General features: G+C 41.4%; 1 protein-coding gene across 2 annotated transcripts in view; it reads left to right on the top strand.

Annotated features, from left to right (window-relative positions):
* RAB10 (RAB10, member RAS oncogene family) overlaps positions 1–21,795 on the top strand; it is a 107,352-nt gene that overhangs the window by 67,628 nt on the left and 17,929 nt on the right. For both annotated transcript variants that reach the window (XR_012422590.1, XM_005576364.4), the window contains exon 3: positions 12,405–12,543. Coding sequence is in view for 1 of the 2 variants with exons in the window: in XM_005576364.4 (XP_005576421.1) it covers positions 12,405–12,543 (139 nt within the window). In the remaining variant the exon portion in view is untranslated. The remainder of the gene's footprint in view (positions 1–12,404; positions 12,544–21,795) is intronic.

Here is a 21,795-nt window from a genome sequence, read left to right as displayed (position 1 = left end):
AATTTATTTATTTATTTTTTTTTTTTTTTGAGACGGAGTCTCGCTCTGTCGCCCAGGCTGGAGTGCAGTGGCGCGATCTCGGCTCACTGCAAGCTCCGCCTCCCGGGTTCACGCCATTCTCCTGCCTCAGCCTCCCGAGTAGCTGGGACTACAGGCGCCCACAACCGCGCCCGGCTAATTTTTTGTATTTTTAGTAGAGACGGGGTTTCACCGTGGTCTCGATCTCCTGACCTTGTGATCCGCCCGCCTCGGCCTCCCAAAGTGCTGGGATTACAGGCGTGAGCCACCGCGCCCGGCCCACACTTGTTTTTAAAAAGAGCCTTCCTGGCCTGCGTGGTGGCTCACACCTGTAATCCCAGCACTTTGGGAGGCCGAGGCAGACAGATCACGAGGTCAGGAGATTGAGATCATCCTGGCTAACACGGTGAAACCTCGTCTCTACTAAAAATACAAAAAATTAGCCAGGCATGATGGCAGGCGCCTGTAGTCCCAGCTACTTGGGAGGCTGAGGCAGGAGAATGGCGTGAACCCGGAAGGTGGAGCTTGCAGTGAGCTGAGATTGCGCCACTGCACTCCAGCCTGGGTGACAGAGCGAGACTCCATCTCAAAAAAAAAAAAGCCTTCCCTGAAAGATGCTCTTTGGAACAGTAAGTCCTCTAGTGTGGCCTTCAAGATTAATCTATAAAAGACTTCTGTTGTACCTGTGAAACTCAAGAATAGTGCAGAAATGGTAATGTTTCTAATTTAAAGTTGTTTGATTTTTAGACCTTTTAAATAGAACCTCTCTGAGATAAAACTCTTCTACATGCTAACATGCCAGGACGAAAGAAGCCATGTAGCTCAAGGTTAAGAAATTTGAGATATCCAGAGTAATTTAAGAAGGCGTTAGCATGAAAAAGCCCATTACTCATAACTTATGATACACTGAAATTCAAAACATTGTCCTCAGCTTTAATGCTTTGCCTGCAGTTGTTACTAAAAAGTACAGTGATTTTTTTTAAATCTCTCTAGTTCAGATAAATATATTCAGATTCTTATTGCAGCATGAAAATTCCTATTCTGTAATTGAATATTAGTTTTGGAAATTTTCTTCAATCTGCTTAAGCCTCTACTTTTTGTTTTGTTTTGTTTTGTTTTGTTTTTTGAGACGGAGTCTCGCTCTGTCACCCAGGCTGGAGTACAGTGGCGCAATCTTGGCTCACTGCAAGCTCCGCCTCCCGGGTTTACGCCATTCTCCTGCCTCAGCCTCCAGAGTAGCTGGGACTACAGGCGCCTGCCACCTCGCCCGGCTAGTTTTTTGTACTTTTTAGTAGAGACGGGGTTTCACCGTGTTCGCCAGGATGGTCTCGATCTCCTGACCTTGTGATCCGCCCGTCTCAGCCTCCCAAAGTGCTAGGATTACAGGCTTGAGCCACTGCGCCCGGCCTTGTTTTGTTTTAAGACGATGTTTTGCTCTTGTTGCCCAGGCTGGAGTGCAATGGCATGATCGTGGCTCACCACGACCTCCGCCTCCTGGGTTCAAGTGATTCTCCTGCCTCAGCCTCCTAAGTAGCTGGGATTACAGGCATGCACCACCACGCCTGGCTAATTTTGTATTTTTAGTAGAGACACAGTTTCTCCATGTTGGTCAGGCTGGTCTCGAACTCCCGACCTCAGGTGATCCGCCTACCTCGGCCTTCCAGAGTGCTGGGATTACAGCCGTGAACCACCACACCCGGCCTGCTATTTTTCTTTATTTGAATGATCTTCATGTTTTGCTTTCATTCCAGGAAATCCATGGTGTACAACACCCTCTGTTCTTTAATGTTTTAATTCCTTCATCTTCCAGAATCTCTTATACCCAATTATCCTCCCTCTTTCTGTATGATCTCCCCATTTAAATTTTTTTTAACATTCTTTTGTTTGTTTGTTTGTTTTTAAGACGGAGTCTTCCTCTGTCGCCCAGGCTGGAGTGCAGTGGTGCGATCTCACTGCAAGCTCTGCCTCCCGAGTTCACGTGGGTTCTCCTGTCTCAGCCTCCTGAGTAGCTGGAACTACAGGCGCCCACCACCACGCCTGGCTGGTTTTTCTGTATTTTTAGTAGAGACGGGGTTTCGTCGTGTTAGCCAGGATGGTCTCAATCTCCTGACCTCATGATCTGCCTGCCTCAGCCTCCCAAAGTGCTGGGATTAACAGGCATGAGCCACTACGCCTGGTCAATTTTTTTTTAACGTTCTAGATTCCATTTTCATTTATGTATTTCAAACTTCTATACTTTTCGGCATGACTGTATCTACCCCACAGAATGACCTGGCTCCTTGATTTTAAATTATCCTTTTCCTGAGTCCTGTCCTGGGTCCTGCCCGGACTCTGATTGTACCAGCCCCCACCAGTTGTTAAAGCAATCAATAGTTTATTTCCAAATGAGGAACAGGGTCCTTGCCTCACTATTTCTGGGCTTACTAATGATCTGTTGCCCAGGGCTAAAAGTAGCCACAGCTGCTTGTTTATTGGTGACATTATTTTTAGGTTTGCATGCACACATATGCCTAAATCTAATCCAGCCCAGAAGCTCAAATCCAATAATCAAAAGGAGGTGTTAAATATCTGAAGGGACAATTAAACATTGTACATGTTCACAGTATCTTTTTATGTCACCACAATACTGGTTTCTAAGCCTGTTTTCAAAACTACTCTCTTATCCTGTGCTATTAAAAAATTCTTTCCTGACAGTCTACTTAGTAAGATCAAGTCTCTGAAATTACAAGACAATGGCAATAGAATTTTCCTTACTTAAAGTAGTACATAGCCAATGATTGCTGTGAAATCCTACTTTTCCTACTGACATTATAAAAAAGAAGTTATATGTTTCTAGGAATTAAAAAGGTATATTTCCTTAATGGTTAGTACCACACTAGGGGTTGGGGAAGCTGTGTACTCTGGCTGTTACTGTGACAGTTATTTTTGGTCTGGGCACTGACAAAACCAAAACAGGCCAGAGGCATATCAATCTACTCTGCAAAGCAGAGACCCCAAATTTCATAACTATGTTTTTTGGTAACGTAATGAAGTTATTCCTTACCTTATAAATTAGGATGTCAAATTTCTCATGTTGCGTTTTATTTTAAGAATACCTGGATTTCTTCAGAGATACATAATTTGTCTATACCCAGAACACCATGAACTTAAATTATGATTCTCTTCATTCAAGAATTTTTTTCCCCCCCGAAAGTAGGCAGGCTGACACCTGCCCGGTCAGAGCTCACACCCATAGGGATAGGAACAAACAAGTACATAAATATATAATCACAAATTGAGATAAATGCTAGCAAGGTGAATAGGGTAAAGTGATAGAGAATGGGGTAAGGACGAGGGAGGAAGTGATCTAGATTGAATGATCAGGGAAGTCCTCTCTGAAGAGGTAATGTTTAAGATGAGAAGTGAAATACAAACAGTAAGCAACCAAAGTCACTTAGTCGATAAATGTTTATTGAGTATCTATTTGCCAGGTGTTGGTGGTAGGAATATAAGCATAAATCGGACAGATAGGAGCCCTGCCTGCAAAAGCTTACATTTTAGTGGGGTAAGTCTAGATCTTACTATACTTTGTACCATGTTGCCCAGGCTGGACACCCCCTCCCATTTCAAAGAGTCCTAATTAATTCACTATATTTTTCTTGTATAAAAGCACTACATAGCAGTCACAGCTGGAGCCTGGGTCTTCTTCATGGACTCTGGTATGGGTCTTACAAGATGGTCAGTGAATTCCTGATAGGGAGACTCATTGAATATATTGTCTTTCTTGAGGTGTTGGGGATGAGACAGCTGTAGGTCTTGAAGTTAGTATTAAAGGTGACCTTGGCAAAGGTGCCTAGGGTAGCAATGCAGCTCCTGGCGGAGGTATAGCAGTCATTGATATGGGCCATTAGCAGCAGTTTCTTGGGCACAGGGGCGGACAGTGCCTCTAGGGACTGGGATGAGGCCACCAGCACAGAGCTGCAGTGGTTACCTTGCAAGGGACTGTGGGTCTTACTGATCTTGTTCCCCAAGTAGCTTCACAGCACATGGGAAATGGAGAGGTTGGCCAGTGTATGGTGGCCCTGCAGATGGCAGGGGCTACTTCCTTGGAACACCTAACACACAGACTGACGTGACTCTTGTCCCTGGCTGTAACAAATCCCTTGAACCTGATCCACTGGCCAGCACAGGTCTCTTTTTGCATGGGCATAATCTTCAAAACCTCATCTTTGAGGACATCCTTAGGAGAAAGTGAACAATCTCAGACTCCTTGATGGGTGGGGAGAAGAGAGAGATTTCCTCCAGGAACTTGATTGTCATGTCTTTGATCAGGTGGCCCATCTTGGTGACAGGGAACTATTCCTTGTCCTTGTCCTTGCCTCCTTGAGCTCCTAGGCCTCAGCAGCAACCCTGGCCCAGTCACCACTCCTGAAGCCTCCCAGTCCAGGACCGCTAGCGCCTTCAGGCCCTCCCATAGTAGTGGCAGGATCTGCCATTTGGTATTTTCTCTGAGAAGGCTTAATCTCTTTTCTTGCTCTGCTTTTTGTTTCCTTGACACTTATAATCCTCTGACATTCCATAATGTTTTATTTATGTGTTGTCTATCTTCAATAGAATATAAACTTTGTTAAGGCGGGAATTTTTATTTCATTTACAGCTTTATCTCTTGTGCCTGGAATAATGTCTAGTGTGTAGTACTTGCTTAATAATACTGTTAGGATGAAAGAATGGAATATTACTTTCAAGGGCAGATCCATATACTTTGAGATGAAATGAGCAAGTGACAGGGCTGTGATCTTCTCTTCTCTTCTCTTCTCTTCTCTTTTTCTTTTTCTTTTTCTTTTTCTTTTTCTTTTTCTTTTTCTTTTCATTTTTGAGATGGAGTCTCGCTCTGTCGCCCAGGCTGGAGTGCAGTGGCGCTATCTCGGCTCACTTGCAAGCTCTGCCTCCCGAGTTCACGCCATTCTCCTACCTCAGCCTCCCGAGTAGCTGGGACTACAGGTGCCTGTCACCACACCCGGCTAATTTTTTGTAATTTTAGTAGAGAGGGTGTTTCACCGTGTTAACCAGCATGGTCTCAATCTCCTGACCTTGTGATCCCCCCACCTCGGCCTCCCAAAGTGCTGGGATTACAGGCGTGAGCCACCGTGCCCGGCCAGGCTGTGATTTTCTTAAGATTAAAAAGTCCAAGTCTTTGACTTAGCTAAAAACCATTTTATTTTACTTACATAGAAATAAGGCTACAGGCAAAGCCAGGGTTTTCCTTGAGAAGCAGCTTTGAGTGCTGTTTAAGCACAGATAAATATTAACTTGAGAGCTCTTAATACCATAGAGCATCTATCTGCAAAGGTAGTCTTGACTTAGAGCATTATTAGGACATCTTTAAAACAGAATGAAATTTTGAGTCTCATGGTGACATTATTGCAGCTTTGCATATTTTTATGGAAAATATTTCTTATTGTTAGTTATGCCTCCTTATTGTTTATAAGTGAAAACAATGACAACAACTACTAAGGTCCAAGGAAGTTAAGTACATTCAAGGTCACTAAGCTGGGAGGGGTAGAACCCAAGGATAAACTTAAGCCTGACCCCAAACCCATGTTCTGTGTATATTCTTGCATAAAGCCCAACCTATGGTTGGCAGTTAATATTTGGGTTGATAGATAAAGGAATAGATGGCAGATATGTGAACATGCTAAGTGCATTTAAGATATGAAAAGATTGAGAATCCAGTCATATGCAGGGAGTGGGAACAGATCTTGCAGAAGCTCTTAGTAGGAACAAACTTATGAATGTAAAAATGGTTTTTAGTGGTTAGGGAAAAGAGTACCTCAAAATGATAGGGGCTGGAGAAAGGTTTAAACTACTGTAAGGCTTTGTAATCTCCAGTATAAAGAGTTTGGAATTGATTCTGGTTATAATGGGTTTTTATTGGAAGTTTTCTGTTTTTACTTTTATTTTTTTGGAAAGCCTAGTCATGTTTTCAGTTTGTTTTGTAATGACTTTTTTGATGCATAATTCACATACCGTACAATATACCCATTTAAAACAATTTAATAGTTTTTAGTATATTCACAAATTTGTACACCCATCGTTAACATTTTAGAACATTTTTATCTCCCCTACAAAGAAACCTCATGCCTGTCACTCTTTATCCTCCTAACCCCCTGGCCAGGAAAACCACTAATCAACTTTGTATAAAATTTATTTGTCTGGACTTTTCAAATAGATGGGAATCATATAATATATGGTCTTTTGTGACTAGTTTCTTTCACTTAGCATGAGGTTATCAGGGTCTGTCTGTGTTGTACATGAATCAGTACTTCATTCTTTTTTACGGCTGAAGAGTACTCCATTGTATGGATATACCACATTTTATTTATCCGTTCATTAGTAATGGGCCTTTCAGTTGTTTCTACTTATTGGCTATTATGAATAATGTTGCTGTTAATTTGCGTCTACGTTTTTGTGTGGACATACAAGTTTTCATTTCTTTTGGTTATATACCTACAATTGTTGGATCATATGGTAACTCCATGTTGAACATTTTGAGGAACTACCTATTTTCTAACATGGCTGCATCATTTTACATTGTCACCAACAGGGTATGAGGGTCCCAATTTCTCTACATCCTCACTAATGTGTATTATTGTCTTTTGGGGCATAGCCATCCTGTGGTGGTGGGGATCTAGGTTGGTATCTCATTGTGGTTTTTATTTGTATTTTGCTAATGACTAAGGATGTTGAGCATCTTAAGTGTTTATTGTCCATTTGTGTATCTTCTTTGGATAAATGCCTGTTTAGATCTTTTGCTCGTTTTTAAGTTTGGTCATTTGTCCTTTTATTGTTAAGTTGTAAGTTCTTTGTATATTCTGCATATACAAGTACCATATCAGATACACAGTTTGCAAATAGTTTCTTCCATCCTGTGGGTTGTCTTTTCACCTTGTAATGTTCACTGAAATACAAGTTTTTAATTTTCATGTCCCATTTACCTGTTTTTTCTTGTTTCTGCTTTGGTGACATGTTTAAGAAACAGTTGTCAAATCCAAGATTTGAAGATGACTCCTATGTTTTCTTCTAAGAGTTTTTATCGTTCAGCTCTTACATTTAGGTCTTGATCTGATTTTAGGTAATTTTTTTTTCTTTTTTTTTGAGATGCAGTCTCGCTCTGTCACCCAGGCTGGAGTGCAGTGGTGCCATCTCGGCTCACTGCAAGCTCCGCCTCCCGGGTTCATGCCATTCTGCTGCCTCAGCCTCCCGAGTAGCTGGGACTACAGGTGCCCGCCACCACGCCTGGCTAATTTTTTGTATTTTTAGTAGAGACTGGGTTTCACTGTGTTAGCCACGATGGTCTCAATCTCCTGATCTCGTGATCTACCTGCCTCAGCCTCCGAAAGTGCTGGGATTATAGGCATGAGCCATCGCGCCCAGCCGTTTGGGGGTAATTTTTATATATGGTTTGGGGTAGAGGTCCAACTTCCTTCTTTTGCATGGATATATTCAGTTGTTCCAGCACCATTTGTTGGAAAGCCTGTTGTTTTCCCAATGAAGATATTAGAAGTTTTAAGCAGAATAATATGATCAAACATACGTTTAAAGAAGATCACTCTGGCTGGTGTGTGGAGAACGGCAGTTCATCCTTTCTGAATCTTAGAATGCCAACAAAAGGTACTGTGAACAAGCAGCCAGTGACTTAGAATGAAGACCAGAAACTTATCCAAAGAGTCATGAGAATAAAGCGTTACAAGAAGAGAATGCAGTTGGCTGGAGACGCAGTGGCTCACACCTGTAATCCCAGTGCTTTGGGAGGCCGAGGCAGGAGGATCACCTGAGGTCAGGAGTTTGAAACCAACCTGGCCAACATGGTGAAACCCCATCTCTACTAAAAATATTAAAATTAGCTGGGCATGGTGTAATCCCAGCTACTTGGGAGGCTGAGGCAGGAGAATCACTTGAACCCAGGAGGCGGAGGATGCAGTATGCCGAGATCGTGCCACTGCCCTCTGTGAGACTGTCTCAGGAAAAAAAGAAAAAACAGAATGCAGTCAACTGTGTAGAATCCTGCTTAGTGATTAAGATGCAGTCATACAGTGCATAATGGTATTTTAGTCGATGACTGCATACACAGTGGTTGTCCTAACAATATTATAATATCGCATTTTTACTGTACCTCTTCTATGTTTAGCCATATTTAGATACACAAATACTTACTGTGTTACAGTTGTCGACTCTATTCAGTATAGTCACATACTCTACAGGTTTGTAGCCTGGGAGCAATACCATATAGTGCAGGTATGTTGTAGGCTATATTCATTTAGGTTTGTATAAGTACACTCTATGATGTGTGCACAATGATGACATAGTCTAATGATGGAATTCTCAGAACGTATCCCTGTCATTAAGAGGTCGATGATATATAAAAAGGAAATAGCTATTGGATTTGGCATCCAGGTTATTGGAGACCTTCTGAAAAGGAGTTTTGGTACAGTAATCAGTAATAGCTATCCTATTAGAATCAGTTAAGGACTGAAAGTGGGAAAACAGCAACTAGAGAAAACTCTTTAAAGAAATTTGCTGGGAAAATTTTTATGTAAATATGGACAAGCTTATCCTAGTATTTATATGGGAAGGCTAGGATAGCTAAAACAATTTTGACAAAGTAAAATAAGTGGGAAGAATCAATCTACCTGGTTTTAAAACTATTTAGCCACAGTAATCCAAGATAGTATGGTAATGGAGGAGGCCTAGACACATAGGAGATAGCAACAGAATAAAGAACCCAGACACAGATTGAACTATGGTGTGGCCTGCAGATTTTTGACAAAGGTACAAAAGCAGTTTAATGGAGGAAGGTTATTACTTCGACATTTCCAGCAGGTGGTGCTACAGCAATAGGACATTCATGAAAATATCCTATTTGAAATTAACTCAAAATGTACTATTGGTTTAATAAAACAATAAGGTGGCCAGGCACAGTGGCTCACGCCTGTAACCCCAGCACTTTGGGAGGCTGAGGTGGGTGGATCACCTGAGATCAGGAGTTTGAGATCAACCTGGCCAACATGGTGAAACCCCATCTCTACTAAAAATACCAAAATTGTCCAGTGTGGTGGTGCACACCTATAGTCCCAGCTCTTTGGGAGGCTGAGGCAGGAGAATCTCTTGAACCCGAAAGGCAGAGGTTGTAATGAGCTGAGATCGCACCACTGCACTCCAGCCTGGTTGACAGAGCAAGACTCTGTCTCAAAAAAAGAAAAAAACCCATAAGGCTTTTAGAAGAAAATATGGGAGAAAATCTTTGGAACGTAAGACTAGGTGAAGAGGCTGGGTGCGTTGGCTCATGCCTGTAACCCCAGCACTTTGGGAGGCTGAGGTGGGCAGATCATCTGAGGCCAGGAGTTCAAGACCAGCCTGGCCAACATGGCGAAACCCCGTCTCTACTAAAAATATAAAAATTAGCTGGACGTGGTGGCACATACCTGTAATCTCAGCTATTTCAGAGGCTGAGGTAGGAGAATCTCTTGAACCTCGGAGGCAGAGGTTGCAGTGAGCTGAGATCATGCCACTACACTCCAGCTTGGGCAACAGAGTGACACCCTGTTTCAAAAAAAAAAACAAGACTAGGTGAAGAATTCTTAGAGATAACACTAAACACATGATCTGTAAAAGAAAAAAAATCAGTAAATTTTTTTTTTTTTTTTTTTTTTTTTTTTTGAGACGGAGTCTCGCTCTGTCGCCCAGGCTGGAGTGCAGTGGCGCGATCTCGGCTCACTGCAAGCTCCGCCTCCCGGGTTCACGCCATTCTCCTGCCTCAGCCTCCCGAGTAGCTGGGACTACAGGCGCCCACAACCGCGCCCGGCTAATTTTTTGTATTTTTAGTAGAGACGGGGTTTCACCGTGGTCTCGATCTCCTGACCTTGTGATCCGCCCACCTCGGCCTCCCAAAGTGCTGGGATTACAGGCGTGAGCCACCGCGCCCGGCCAAAAAAATCAGTAAATTAATTAGACTTTCACAAAATTAAAAGCTTCCTCTCTACAAAATACCCTGTCAAGGGACTGAAAAGACTAGCTACAGACTTGGAGAAAATATTTACAAGCCAGTGTATCTGATAAAGGACTTCTATCTAAAAAGAACTTTAAAAAGTCAACAGTAAAAAGACAAAAAACTGACAATCCAGGCCAGGCGCAGTGGCTCACTCCTGTAATCCCAGCACTTTGGGAGGCCAAGGAGGGCTGATCACCTGAGGTCAGGAGTTCGACACAAGCCTGGCCAACATGGTGAAACCCCATCTCTGCTAAAAATACAACAATTGGCTGGACGTGGTGGTGGGCGCCTGTAATCCCAGCTGAAGCAGGAGAATCACTTGAACCCAGGAGGCAGAGGTTGCAGTGAGCCAAGACTGCGCCATTGCATTCCAGCCTGGGCAGCAAGATCAAAACTCCATCTCAAAAAAAAAAAAAAACCCCAAAACAAAAAACAAACAATCCAATTAGACAATGGACCCAAAAAAAAAAAAAAAAAAAAAAAAAAACCATAAACAGACATTTCACCGAAGAGCATGTGTTAATGGCAAATAAACACATGAAAAAATGTTCACCATCTTAGCCACAGGGAAACACAAATTAATGTGATGATGAAATAATGCTATATGCCCTCTTAGAACTACAGAAATAAAAAATAGTGACAGCATCAAATGCTGGTGAGGATACAGAGAAACTGGATCTTTTATATGTTGCTAGTGCAAATGTCAAGTGATAGAGCCACTCTGGAAAAAGTTGGCCAGTTTCTTACACACTTACCATATTACCCATAAATAACATTCCTGGGCATTTATTTCAAAGAAATGAAAAGTTATGTCCACATAGAAACCTATAAATGAATATTTTTAGAACTTTGTTATAGCCAAAAACTGGAAACAACCCTGAATGTCCTTCCATGGGTGAATGATTAAACAAATTGTGGTACATACATTCCGTAGAATGCTACTCAGCAATGGAATGGGACAGACCAGGATTACGTGCAAAAACTTGGAGAGGACCTCAAGAGCATTATGGTGAAAGAAGTGTCAAATGCGAGTTTCAAAAGGTAGCATACTACATGATTCCACTTACATAACATTCTGGAAATGAAAAAAATATAAACATAGAAAACAGATTATTGATCAGAGTTTAGGGACTATGGAGAGTAAAGAGGTGATGTAATAGTTCTTTATCTTGTTTGTTGTGGTAGTTACACAAATCTGTACATGTAATAAATTGTAGAGAACTACTGTATATACACACATACACAAATAAGTGCATGTAAAAAAAAAAAACCTGAAATATTAATAAGGTCTGTAGATTGTATCCAGTGTCTATTTTCTGGTTTTGCTATTATGCTGCAGTTATATAAGATGTTATCATTAGGAAAAGCTGGGTGAAAGGCACCCAGGACCTCTCTGCACAGTTTTGTAACTTCCTGTAAGGCTATAATTATTTCAAAATAAAAGTTTTAAAAATATTAACTCAAAAGAGGAACAGGGATAGTTGGAGAGATGTAAGGTTGAGATTGGGGTTTTTGCTTTATTTATTTTTTTGAGACAGTCTCGCTGTGTCACCCAAGCTGGAGTGCAGTGGCACTATCTCGCCTCACTGCAACCTGCACCCACCGGGTTCATGCAGGTCTCTTACCTCAGCCTCCCGAGTAGGCGGGATTACAGCCACCATGCCTGGCTAATTTTTGTATTTTTAGTACAGATGGAGTTTTACCTTGTTGGCCAGGCTGGTCTTGAACTCCTGACCTTAAGTGATCTATCCGCCTCAGCCTCCCAGAGTGCTGGGGTTACAGGTGTGAGCCACTGCGCCTGACCTTATTTTTGCTTTTGAAAAAAAAGATACTAAAACATGTTCGTACGCTGATGAGATGATCATAAAAGAGCAAAATGATGATACAAATGAGAGGGCATAGTTACAGGGGCAAAATATATCTTACACCTTTGGCTTTAAGCATTAAATAATGGAAAATACTACTATTTACATTTCTATCTTATTTATAAGTGAGGTTATCTTTACAACTTTTGGTTAATGATTCTAAATGTAAATGTGACTACACTATGGTATAGTTCTCTAATGTTCTAAAAATCCTAACTGCTTTTGTGTTACATTATGGAACTAAATTATTAAACAAAATGGAAAGAGTTTTTCTGGTGTTTGCTAGTGCTTATTCAATAACCTTGAGTTTTATGTGTCACTTCCTACTGTTTTGCCTTTTAGATTTTCATCCAGTATGAGTAGGTTATTAATTCCCTTCAACTAAAAAGTTTTTATATATACTTAGGAAAAACTATTTTATTCTTGTTTTGTCCTTTATGTGAAACGTAGTAATACCAAAATGCTTAATAGAAATTGTTGGCTGTTTATTTCAGGGATACAGCAGGCCAGGAGCGATTTCACACCATCACAACCTCCTACTACAGAGGCGCAATGGGTATCATGCTAGTATATGACATCACCAATGGTAAAAGTTTTGAAAACATCAGCAAATGGCTTAGAAACATAGATGAGGTAAGACCTAGAAATTGTATAAACCCTTCATGAACACACATTTGTGTGCTTGGTTAAGAAGAATAAATATTCCAATTGATCTTCAAGATACAATGTACTGTTGAAGTAATTATTACTGAAGTATTTCTATTTTCTAAAAGTTAATGTTGGCCGGGCATGGCGGCTTCATGCCTGTAATCCCAGAACTTTGGGAGGCTGAGACGGGAGGATCACCTGAAGTCAGGAGCTCAAGACCAGCCTGGCCAACATGGTAAAACCCTGTCACTACTAAAAATTACAAAAATTAGCTGAGCATGGTGGCGCGTGCCTGTCGTCCCAGCTACTCGAGAAGCCAAGGCAGAAGAACCTCTTGAACCTGGGAGGTAGACGTTACAATGAACCAAGATCGCGCCACTGCACTCCAGCCTGGGCAACAGGCTTTTTTTTGAGACTCTGTCTCAAAAAAAAAAAAAAAAAAAAAGTTAATGTTGTTATTCGCCTACGTTTTTCTTAAGTTTTTGGGCAGTCTATCTAGAGCCTCATTCAAGACAATTAGTAAATGACTCCAAAACTCTATATAGCCATCTTATAAGATGACCCCAAATAGAAGCTACCAGTGGTTTTACAATGACTTTCTGGAAATGAATTTTTTCTTAATAAATTTTTATTGAATGAATGAATGAAATATCTAGTAGTAATTTTTAAAAACTTTATTTTTCATGTTACAGAAATATAATATTGCTTCTAGGCATTTTGAAATATATGGAATGCTAATACAGTAAAAACCTAAGAAAATAGTTCCATTGCATGTGAAAATGTTGTTTTTTTTCTGTATTTTTGTTTTTTGTTTTTTTTTTTGTTTTTTTTTTTTTTTTTTTGAGACAGAGTCTCGCTGTGTCGCCCAGGCTGGAGTGCAATGGCCAGATCTCAGCTCACTGCAAGCTCCACCTCCCGCGTTTATGCCATTCTCCTGCCTCAGCCTCCCAAGTAGCTGGAACTACAGGCTCCTGCCACCACGCCCGGCTAGTTTTTTGTGTATTTTTAGTAGAGACGGGGTTTCACCGTGTTAGCCAGGATGGTCTCGATCTCCTGACCTTGTGATCTGCCCGTCTCGGCTTCCCAAAGTGCTGGGATTATAGGCTTGAGCCACTGCGCCCAGCCTATTTTGGGTTTTTTTGAGATAGAGTCTCACTTCATCACCCAGACTGGAATGCAGTGGCACGATCTTGGCTCTCTGCAATCTCTGCTTTCTGGGTTCAAGTGATTCTTGTGTCTCAGTGTCTTAAGTAGCTAGAATTACAGATATGCACCACCACACCCGGCTGATTTTTGTATTTGTAGTAGAGATGGGGGTCTCGCCATGTTGGCCAGGCTGGTCTTGAACTCCTGGCCTCAAGTGATCTGCCCACCTTGGCCTCCTGAAGTGCTAGGATTGCAGGCGTGAACCACCGCGCCCAGCCTGATGTCACTTTTTATAAGTTAAAGTTACGTATCAAAGCATGTCTATTTCTTTGCTACAGCATAGGTGGCTTCTTGTTAAGAGTTGTTTTTCATGCCTTATTGCTACCTTCTAGGCTTTGAGTTTCATTGAGAGTAACTCTTTGGAGCAAGTTTTGGCCAGATACACAAAGAGCAAGTCTTAAACCAATATTAGACCCAAGATAATACCCCTAAGGGTAGCAATCCTAATGGCTCATAACCACTTTTTTGTTGCTACAATAAACCTTTAGGAGAAGCTTATTATTTTTTAATAATTAAAGATACACAGATCTTGGCCAGGTGTGGTGGCTTACGCCTGTAATCCCAGCACTCTGGGAGACCGAGGCAGGCGGATCACCTGAGGTCAGGAGTTTGAAACCAGTCTGGTCGACATGGTGAAACCCTGTCTCTATGAAAAACCCAAAAAAATTAGCTGGGCATGATGGTGGTCACCTGGAGTCTCAGCAACTTAGCAGGCCAAAGCAGGAGATTCACTTGAACCCAGGAGGCGGAGGAGGCTGCAGTGAGCCAAGATTCCACCACTGCACTCCATCCTGGGCAGCAGAATGCAACTCCGTCTCAAAAAAAAAGAAAAAGAAAATCTTGTTTCTCTGACATATTTAAAGGATTATATAACATGATAAAGAGGAACTTTACCCAGGAATGCCAGGGTCAGAACCTGTCAATGTAATATACCATATTAATAAAGGACAAAACTATACAGTTATCTCAGTTCACACAGAAAAAACATTTGACACAATCCAGCATTCTTTTATGATTAAAACATTCGGCTGGGCGCAGTGGCTCATGCCTGTAAATCCCAGCACTTTGGGAGGCCGAGGTGAGTGGATCACCTGAGGTAAGGAGTTCGAGACCAGCCTGGCCAACATGGTGAAACCTCATCTCTACTAAAAATACGAAAATCAGCCAGGTGTGATGGCAAACGCCTGTAATCCCAGCTACTCAGAAGGCTGAGGCAGGAGAATCACTTGAACCCGGGAGGTGGAGATTGCAGTAAGCCGAGATCGTGCCATTGCGCTTCAGCCTGGGCAACAGAGCAAGACTCTGTCTCAAAAAAAAGTCAACAAACTAGGAATAGCAAAGAACTTCCTTAATCCTGTAAGTGACATCTATAAAAATACCACAGCTATTATACCTGTCCCTTAAGATCAAGAACATGGCAAGAATATCTGCTCTGGCCACTTCTGTTCAACATTATGCTGAGATTCCAGCCAGAGCTTAAAAAAGAAAAAAGAAAAGAGCCATCCAGAGTGAAACAACTATTTATAAATGGTAAAATATTTTATATAGAAAATCCTTAAAAACCCACAAACATATACCCAGAAAACTCTTAGAACTAATAAGTGAGTTCAGCAAGGTTACAAAGAAATGAGATCAAGATACAAAAATCAGCTTTATTTCTGTACACTAGCAATAACCTAAAAATTACATTGAGAATAAAATTCCATTTGTAATAATATCAAAAGGGAAAAATTACTTAGGAGTAAATTTAACCAAAAGAGTGTAAGACTTGTACACAGAAAACCACAAAATATTGTTGAAAGAAATTAAAGATCTAAACAATTAGGTAGCCTGTATTTGTGAATTGGAAGACAATATTAAGATGGCATTACTACCCAAAGTGATCTACAGATTCAGTGCAATCCCTATCAAAATCCCAATTGCTTTTTTTTAAATTCCCCCTGTGGAAATTGACAAATTGACCCTAAAACTAATATAGACAGGCAAGGGACCCAGAGTAGCCAAAACAATCTTGAAAAGGAAGTACAAAGTTGTAAGACTTACACTTTCTGGTTTTAAAACTTAACCACTAAGCCACAGTAATCAAGACATTGTGATACTGACATAAGGATAGTCATAAAGATTAATTGAATAGTATTGAGAGTCTAAAAATAAACTCTTGTATATATGGTCAGTTGACTTTTAACAAGATGCCTGGACAATTCAATGGGCAAAAGAATAGTCTTTCCAACAAATGGTGCTGGGAAAACTGGCTATCCTTGTGTGGCAGAATGAAAGTTAGACACCTACTTCATACCATACAGAAAAGTTAACTCAAAATGGATCATGAGGGTTGGGCACGGTGGCCCCACCTGTAATCCCAACACTTTTGGGAGGCCAAGGTGGGTGGGTTGCTGGAGCCTAGGAGTTTGAGACCAGCCTGGGCAACATGGTGAAACCCCATCTCTACAAAAATATACAAAAAAAAAAAAAATTAGCCGGGTATGGTGGCATGCACCTGTAGTTCCAGCTACCTGGGAGACTGAGGTGGGATCACTTGAGCCCAAGGAGGTTGAGGCTGCAGTGAACCATGATTGCACTACTACACTCCAGCCTGGGTGACAGAGTGAGACTCTGTCCCAAAAAAAAAAAAAAAGAATCATGAACCAACATGTAAGATCCAAAGCCATGAAGTGGCAAAAGAAAAATGGATAAATTGGGCTACATAAAATTTAAAACCTTTGTGCTTTGAAGGTTCTACCATTTAGAAAGTAAAAAGCCAACCCACAGAATGGAAGAAAGGAGGGCAGACTCTAACAAGTGTTGACAAAGATGTAGAGAAATTGTAACCCTCATATATTGCTGGTAGAACTGTAGAATGATGCAGCTGGTTCGGAAGATATTTTGGCAGTTCTCAAAATGTTAAACATACAGTTACCTTATGACCAACAATTCTGCTCCTAGGTATTTACCCAAGAGAGTTAACAATATATATCCACAAAAGGTGTACACCAAGTATTTATAGCAGCATTATTCACAATAGCCAAAAAAAATAGAAACAACCCAAACATCCATCAACTGATGAATGGATAAATGTGTACATTCATATAATGGAGTATCACTCAGCCATTAAAAGGCATGAAGTACTGATACATGGTACAATGTGGGTGCACCTTGAAAACGTTATGAAAGAAGCCAGACATAAAAGGCCTTATATGATTCCCTTTAAATGAAATGCCCCAAATTGACAAAAACATAGAGACAGAAAGTAGATTCATGATTGCCAGGGGCTGGGCGTGATGTTTGGAGAGAAAAGAGTGATTGCTATGAGTACAGGTTTATAGGGGAATGATAAAAATATTCTAAAGTTCGTAGTGGTGATAGTAGAACTGCCTCGTAAATAACTAAAAAACACTGAATTGTATATTTTTACAGGGTGAATTTTATATGTGAATTATAAACTCAATAAAACTATTTTTTAAAAAACTGAATTGAGCTTTAACACCTTGCCTTACAGTTACAGTTGACCCTTGAACAATGTGGGTTTGAACTACACAGGTAGAGTTGTTGTTGTTATTATTTTGAGATGGAGTTTCGCTCTGTCACCCAGGCTGGAGTGCAGTGGCACGAACGTGGCTCACTGCAACCTCCGCCTCCCTGGTTTAAGTGATTATTCTGCCTCAGCCTCCTGAGTAGCTGGGACTACAGGTGCGTGCCGCCACTCCCAGCTAGTTTTTTTTTGTATTTTTTTAGTAGAGACGGGGTTTCACCATGTTGGTCAGGGTGGTTGGTCTAAAACTCCTGACTTTGTGATCCACCTGTCTCGGCCTCCCAGAGTGCTGGGATTACAGGCGTGAGCCACTGCGCCCCGCCAGTTGTTATTATTTTTTAATTAAAAAATATTTTTGAGATATGTGTCTCACCGTGTTGCCCAGGCTGGTCTTGAAACCCTGAGCTCCAGTAATTCTCCCATCTCAGCCTTCCTAGTATGCTAGGACTACATGTGCCAGCCACCATGCCTGACTCACAGGTCTACTTAATATACATTTTTTTCAACCAAAGGCAGATTGAAAATGCGAATTTTGACACTCACATATAATATAGGGTGGTGTGGGTCCTTTCTTCGTATATATGTCTGTTTCACAGGGCTGGCTGCAGTACTTGAGTATGCGTGGATTTTTGATAAAGGAAGTAGGGTCCTGGAACCAATCAGCCATTCCCCATGGATACTGAGGAGACTGTATTTCTTTTCTTTTTCTTTTCTTTTCTTTTCTTTTTTTCTTTCTTTCTGTCTTGTCTTTTTTTTTTTTTCTTTTTCTTTTTTTAAGAGAAAGGGTCTTGCTGTGTTGCCCAGGAGGCTGGTCTCAAATTCCTGGCCTCAAGCAATCTTTCCGTCTAAGCCTCTTGAGTTAGCTGGGACTTCAGGTGTGTGCCACTGTGCCACTCTTTGTATTTCTTTAGCAGAAGGAGACAAATACAAGTTTTCTGTTCCTTGGAATAGAGATAAGAAGTCACAATAGTTAGAATCCTGCTCCTGACGTTTTCTAGTAACATGACCTTGCTTATATACTCTTAAATCTGTGTTTTCTGAAGCGTGTTCTACTTTTTAGTAGTATTACTTGGCATATGATGTACTATGGACAAATAAGTTAAATAGGTATTTTTATTATGCAATTTTTGTATGCTTTAGTGTGTTGCGAATGTCCAAGAGTGGAGTTACAATATGAAGGTTTTGAAACTTGTTGAGGTGAACTTTACATCAAGGGACAACTCTTGGGATCAGTGTTTTAGAACGAGACTAAAGATGCAGCATGAACAACATAAATGATCCCCTATTTAGTGTTAAGAGTTGGAAAGGGCCAGCTGCGGTGGCTCATGCTTGTAATCCCAGCACTTTGGGAGGCCGAGGCGGGCGGATCATGAGATCAGAAGATTGAGACCATCCTGGCTAACACGGTGAAACCCCGTCTCTACTAAAAATACAAAAAAATTAGCCAGTCGTGGTGGCGGGCGCCTGTAGTCCCAGCTACTCAGGAGGCTGAGGCAGGAGAATGGCATAAACCCAGGAAGCAGAGCTTGCAGTGAGCCAAGATGGTGCCACTGCACTCCAGCCTGGGCAACAGAGCAAGACTCCAGTCTCAAAAAAAAGAGGAGAAAGTACAAAGTTGTTAACATGTAAATAAAATAAGTACCTAACATAGCCTGGGAGGTGAGAGGAGCGACTTTAAACTGAGACCTGAGGAGATGAGAAGTTACCCAGAGAAGGATGGGACTGATACAAAAAGTGCAGTGGATTCTAATTGAAGACAGATAATATATCTTAATTTACTTTGGGTAGCTGGGGAACATAACTACCTTGGCTATAGGGATATTTAGAGAAAGGTACTTTGGACCAGATAGCTTAGGAAGGACAAATCCTTAGGAAACCCAAGTCTCAGATTATTTCTGTAATAGATATAAAAAGATGTTCTTTTTTTTTTTTTTTTTTTTTGAGACGGAGTCTCGCTCTGTCGCCCAGGCTGGAGTGCAGTGGCCGGATCTCAGCTCACTGCAAGCTCCGCCTCCCGGGTTTACGCCATTCTCCTGCCTCAGCCTCCCGAGTAGCTGGGACTACAGGCGCCCGCCACCTCGCCCGGCTAGTTTTTTTGTATTTTTAGTAGAGACGGGGTTTCACCATGTTAGCCAGGATGGTCTCGATCTCCTGACGTTGTGATCCGCCCGTCTCGGCCTCCCAAAGTGCTGGGATTACAGGCTTGAGCCACCGCGCCCGGCCAAGATGTTCTTTTTTTTTGAAACAGAGTCTTGTTCTGCCACCCAGGCTGGAATGCAGTGGCACAATCTCAGCTCACTGCACAAACTCCATCTCCCAGATTCAAGTGGTTCTCCTGCCTCAGCCTCCTGAGTAGCTGGGATTACAGGCACGCCTGGCTAATTTTTGTATTTTTAGTAGAGACGGGGTTTCACCGTGTTGGTCAGGCCAGTCTTGAACTCCTGACCTCATGATCCGTCCTCAGGCTCCCAAAGTGCTGGGATTACAGGCGTGAGCCACCACACCCGGCCAAGAAGATGTTCTTTTAGCTCCAATTTTTACAAAGTAATGTCCCCTCCTCCCCCTTTTTTTTGAGACCGGGTTTCACTGTTTCCCAGGCTGGAGTGCAGTGGTGTGAACACAGCCCACTGTAGCCCAGACCTCCTGGGCAAATTAGCGCTTTAAAAAAAAAAAGGAAAAAAAAATTAACAGGTTCTCATGTTACTAGTCAAATATCAGAACAACTTTGAGGCTTTTATTTGTGAAACATATATTGGTTTCTGAATGGTTTCATTATTATTAAACTTCAACATTCTTTTAAAGTATTTGTTGTTTCTATTTAATGATAGACAGTGATCTCTAAATCTGGGATTCTCAGTCAAGGACAGTTTTAATTTTGTCAATGTGTGGAGATATTTTTGGTTATCACAACTTGGGTACAAGAAGAATGCTGACCCAAAATGTCTGTATGGCCGAAGTTGAGAAACCTTGGTCTAAATGCACCTCTCTGTGTTAGTACCTTGGGAAAATTAACCATATTTTAAGCTAGTTACAGTCTGCATGTGTAATTCATAGAGATATATGTCCTCCTGCATAAATACGTCTCTTTATGGATATGTCTGTGTGGTGCAACTACCAATCTTTCTTTGGGTGTTTTTGCCTTAAGTGGTTGTAAACACAATGTGTATCTGACTGAAAAAGATTAATGTACATGTTGGTATAAGAAAATGTATGAGAGAAGTTCTGTGTATTCTGAGTGCTGTTTTAGTGGTCCCCTGGCTCAGCAGTGAAGTCTTTAACCTCGTAATGCTTGCTTCTTATTGTTAGTAAGATCATCCAAGTAAGGATGATCTTAGGTGTGAAGATATGTATAGGGCCGTGCACGGTGGCTCACACCTGTAATCCCAGCACTTCGGGAATCTTAGGTGGGAGGATTGCTTGAGCTTAGGAGTTTGAGACCAGCCTGAGCAACATAGCAAGACCTCATCTCTACTAAAAGTTTTTTTAAAGCCGGGTATGGCAGTGAATACCTGTGGTTCCAGCTATTTTTTAGGCTGAGGTGGGAGGATCACCTGAGCCCAGGATATCAAGGCTGTAGTGAGCTATGATTGTAGCAGTGCATTCCAGCCTGGGTGACACAGTGAGACCTTGTCTCAGAAAAATAAAATAAATGAATTTTTAAAAGACTTCTATAATACCATTTTGACCTTTTTCTTAGTTTTTGTGTTTTGTTACTCAGAGAAGCATATCCCAGGTCTTTTCAGGTCTTAGCTTTACTTTTTTTTTTTAAAGACAGGGTCTCACTCTATCAGGCTAGAGCGCAGTGGTACAATCACAGCTTACTGCAGCCTCTACCTCCTGTGCTCATGCTGTCCTCCCACCCTAGCCTCCCAGGTACCTTGAACCACAAACGTGCTCTATCATGTCTGGCTAATTTTTATTTTTGTAGCGATGGGGTCTCTCTATGTTGCCCTGGCTGGCCTCAAATTCTTGGGCTCAAGCAATCTTCCTGCCTTGGCTTCCCAGAATGTTGGGATTACACACATGAGCCACTGTGCGCAGCAGGCTTACTTTCAAATATATTTTTGAGCTAGAATCATATTTATGCTCTGAAATGCCACACATGTATAAAGAATTATACCTATTTCCTCACTAGCCCCAGAATGCTGATGTGCGTTGGCGTGGAGGTGTAGTAGGTTGTAAATTGGTGGTCACATTGCTAAAGCTTTTTTTAAAAACAGGCTGAAAATACCTTAACACTTACAAATTTATATATAAGGTAATTTTCCTTTTTTTGTACTTCATTGATCATTTATTTATTGGCTTCGGCTTCCTTCCATCGGCCTGCTTACACGTAACTTACAGGTGTTCTTAGTAGAAGAGTGGCTTCTAAAGCTACGGATAATTTTTCTTCTCTTTGAGTGGAGGTTCATGTTAGTGTCTCTGGTAACTTGCAGTGTCTGGTAGTGATTAGGATATGGGTAGATTATTACAGGTCACTGTGATAATTTGTCCATTTAGTA

Source organism: Macaca fascicularis, chromosome 13 (genome assembly GCF_037993035.2).
Source record: "Macaca fascicularis isolate 582-1 chromosome 13, T2T-MFA8v1.1".
Taxonomy (NCBI): domain Eukaryota; kingdom Metazoa; phylum Chordata; class Mammalia; order Primates; family Cercopithecidae; genus Macaca; species Macaca fascicularis.
The sequence above is the reverse complement of the archived record's forward strand: the minus strand, read 5'-3'. Positions and strand labels throughout refer to the sequence as shown.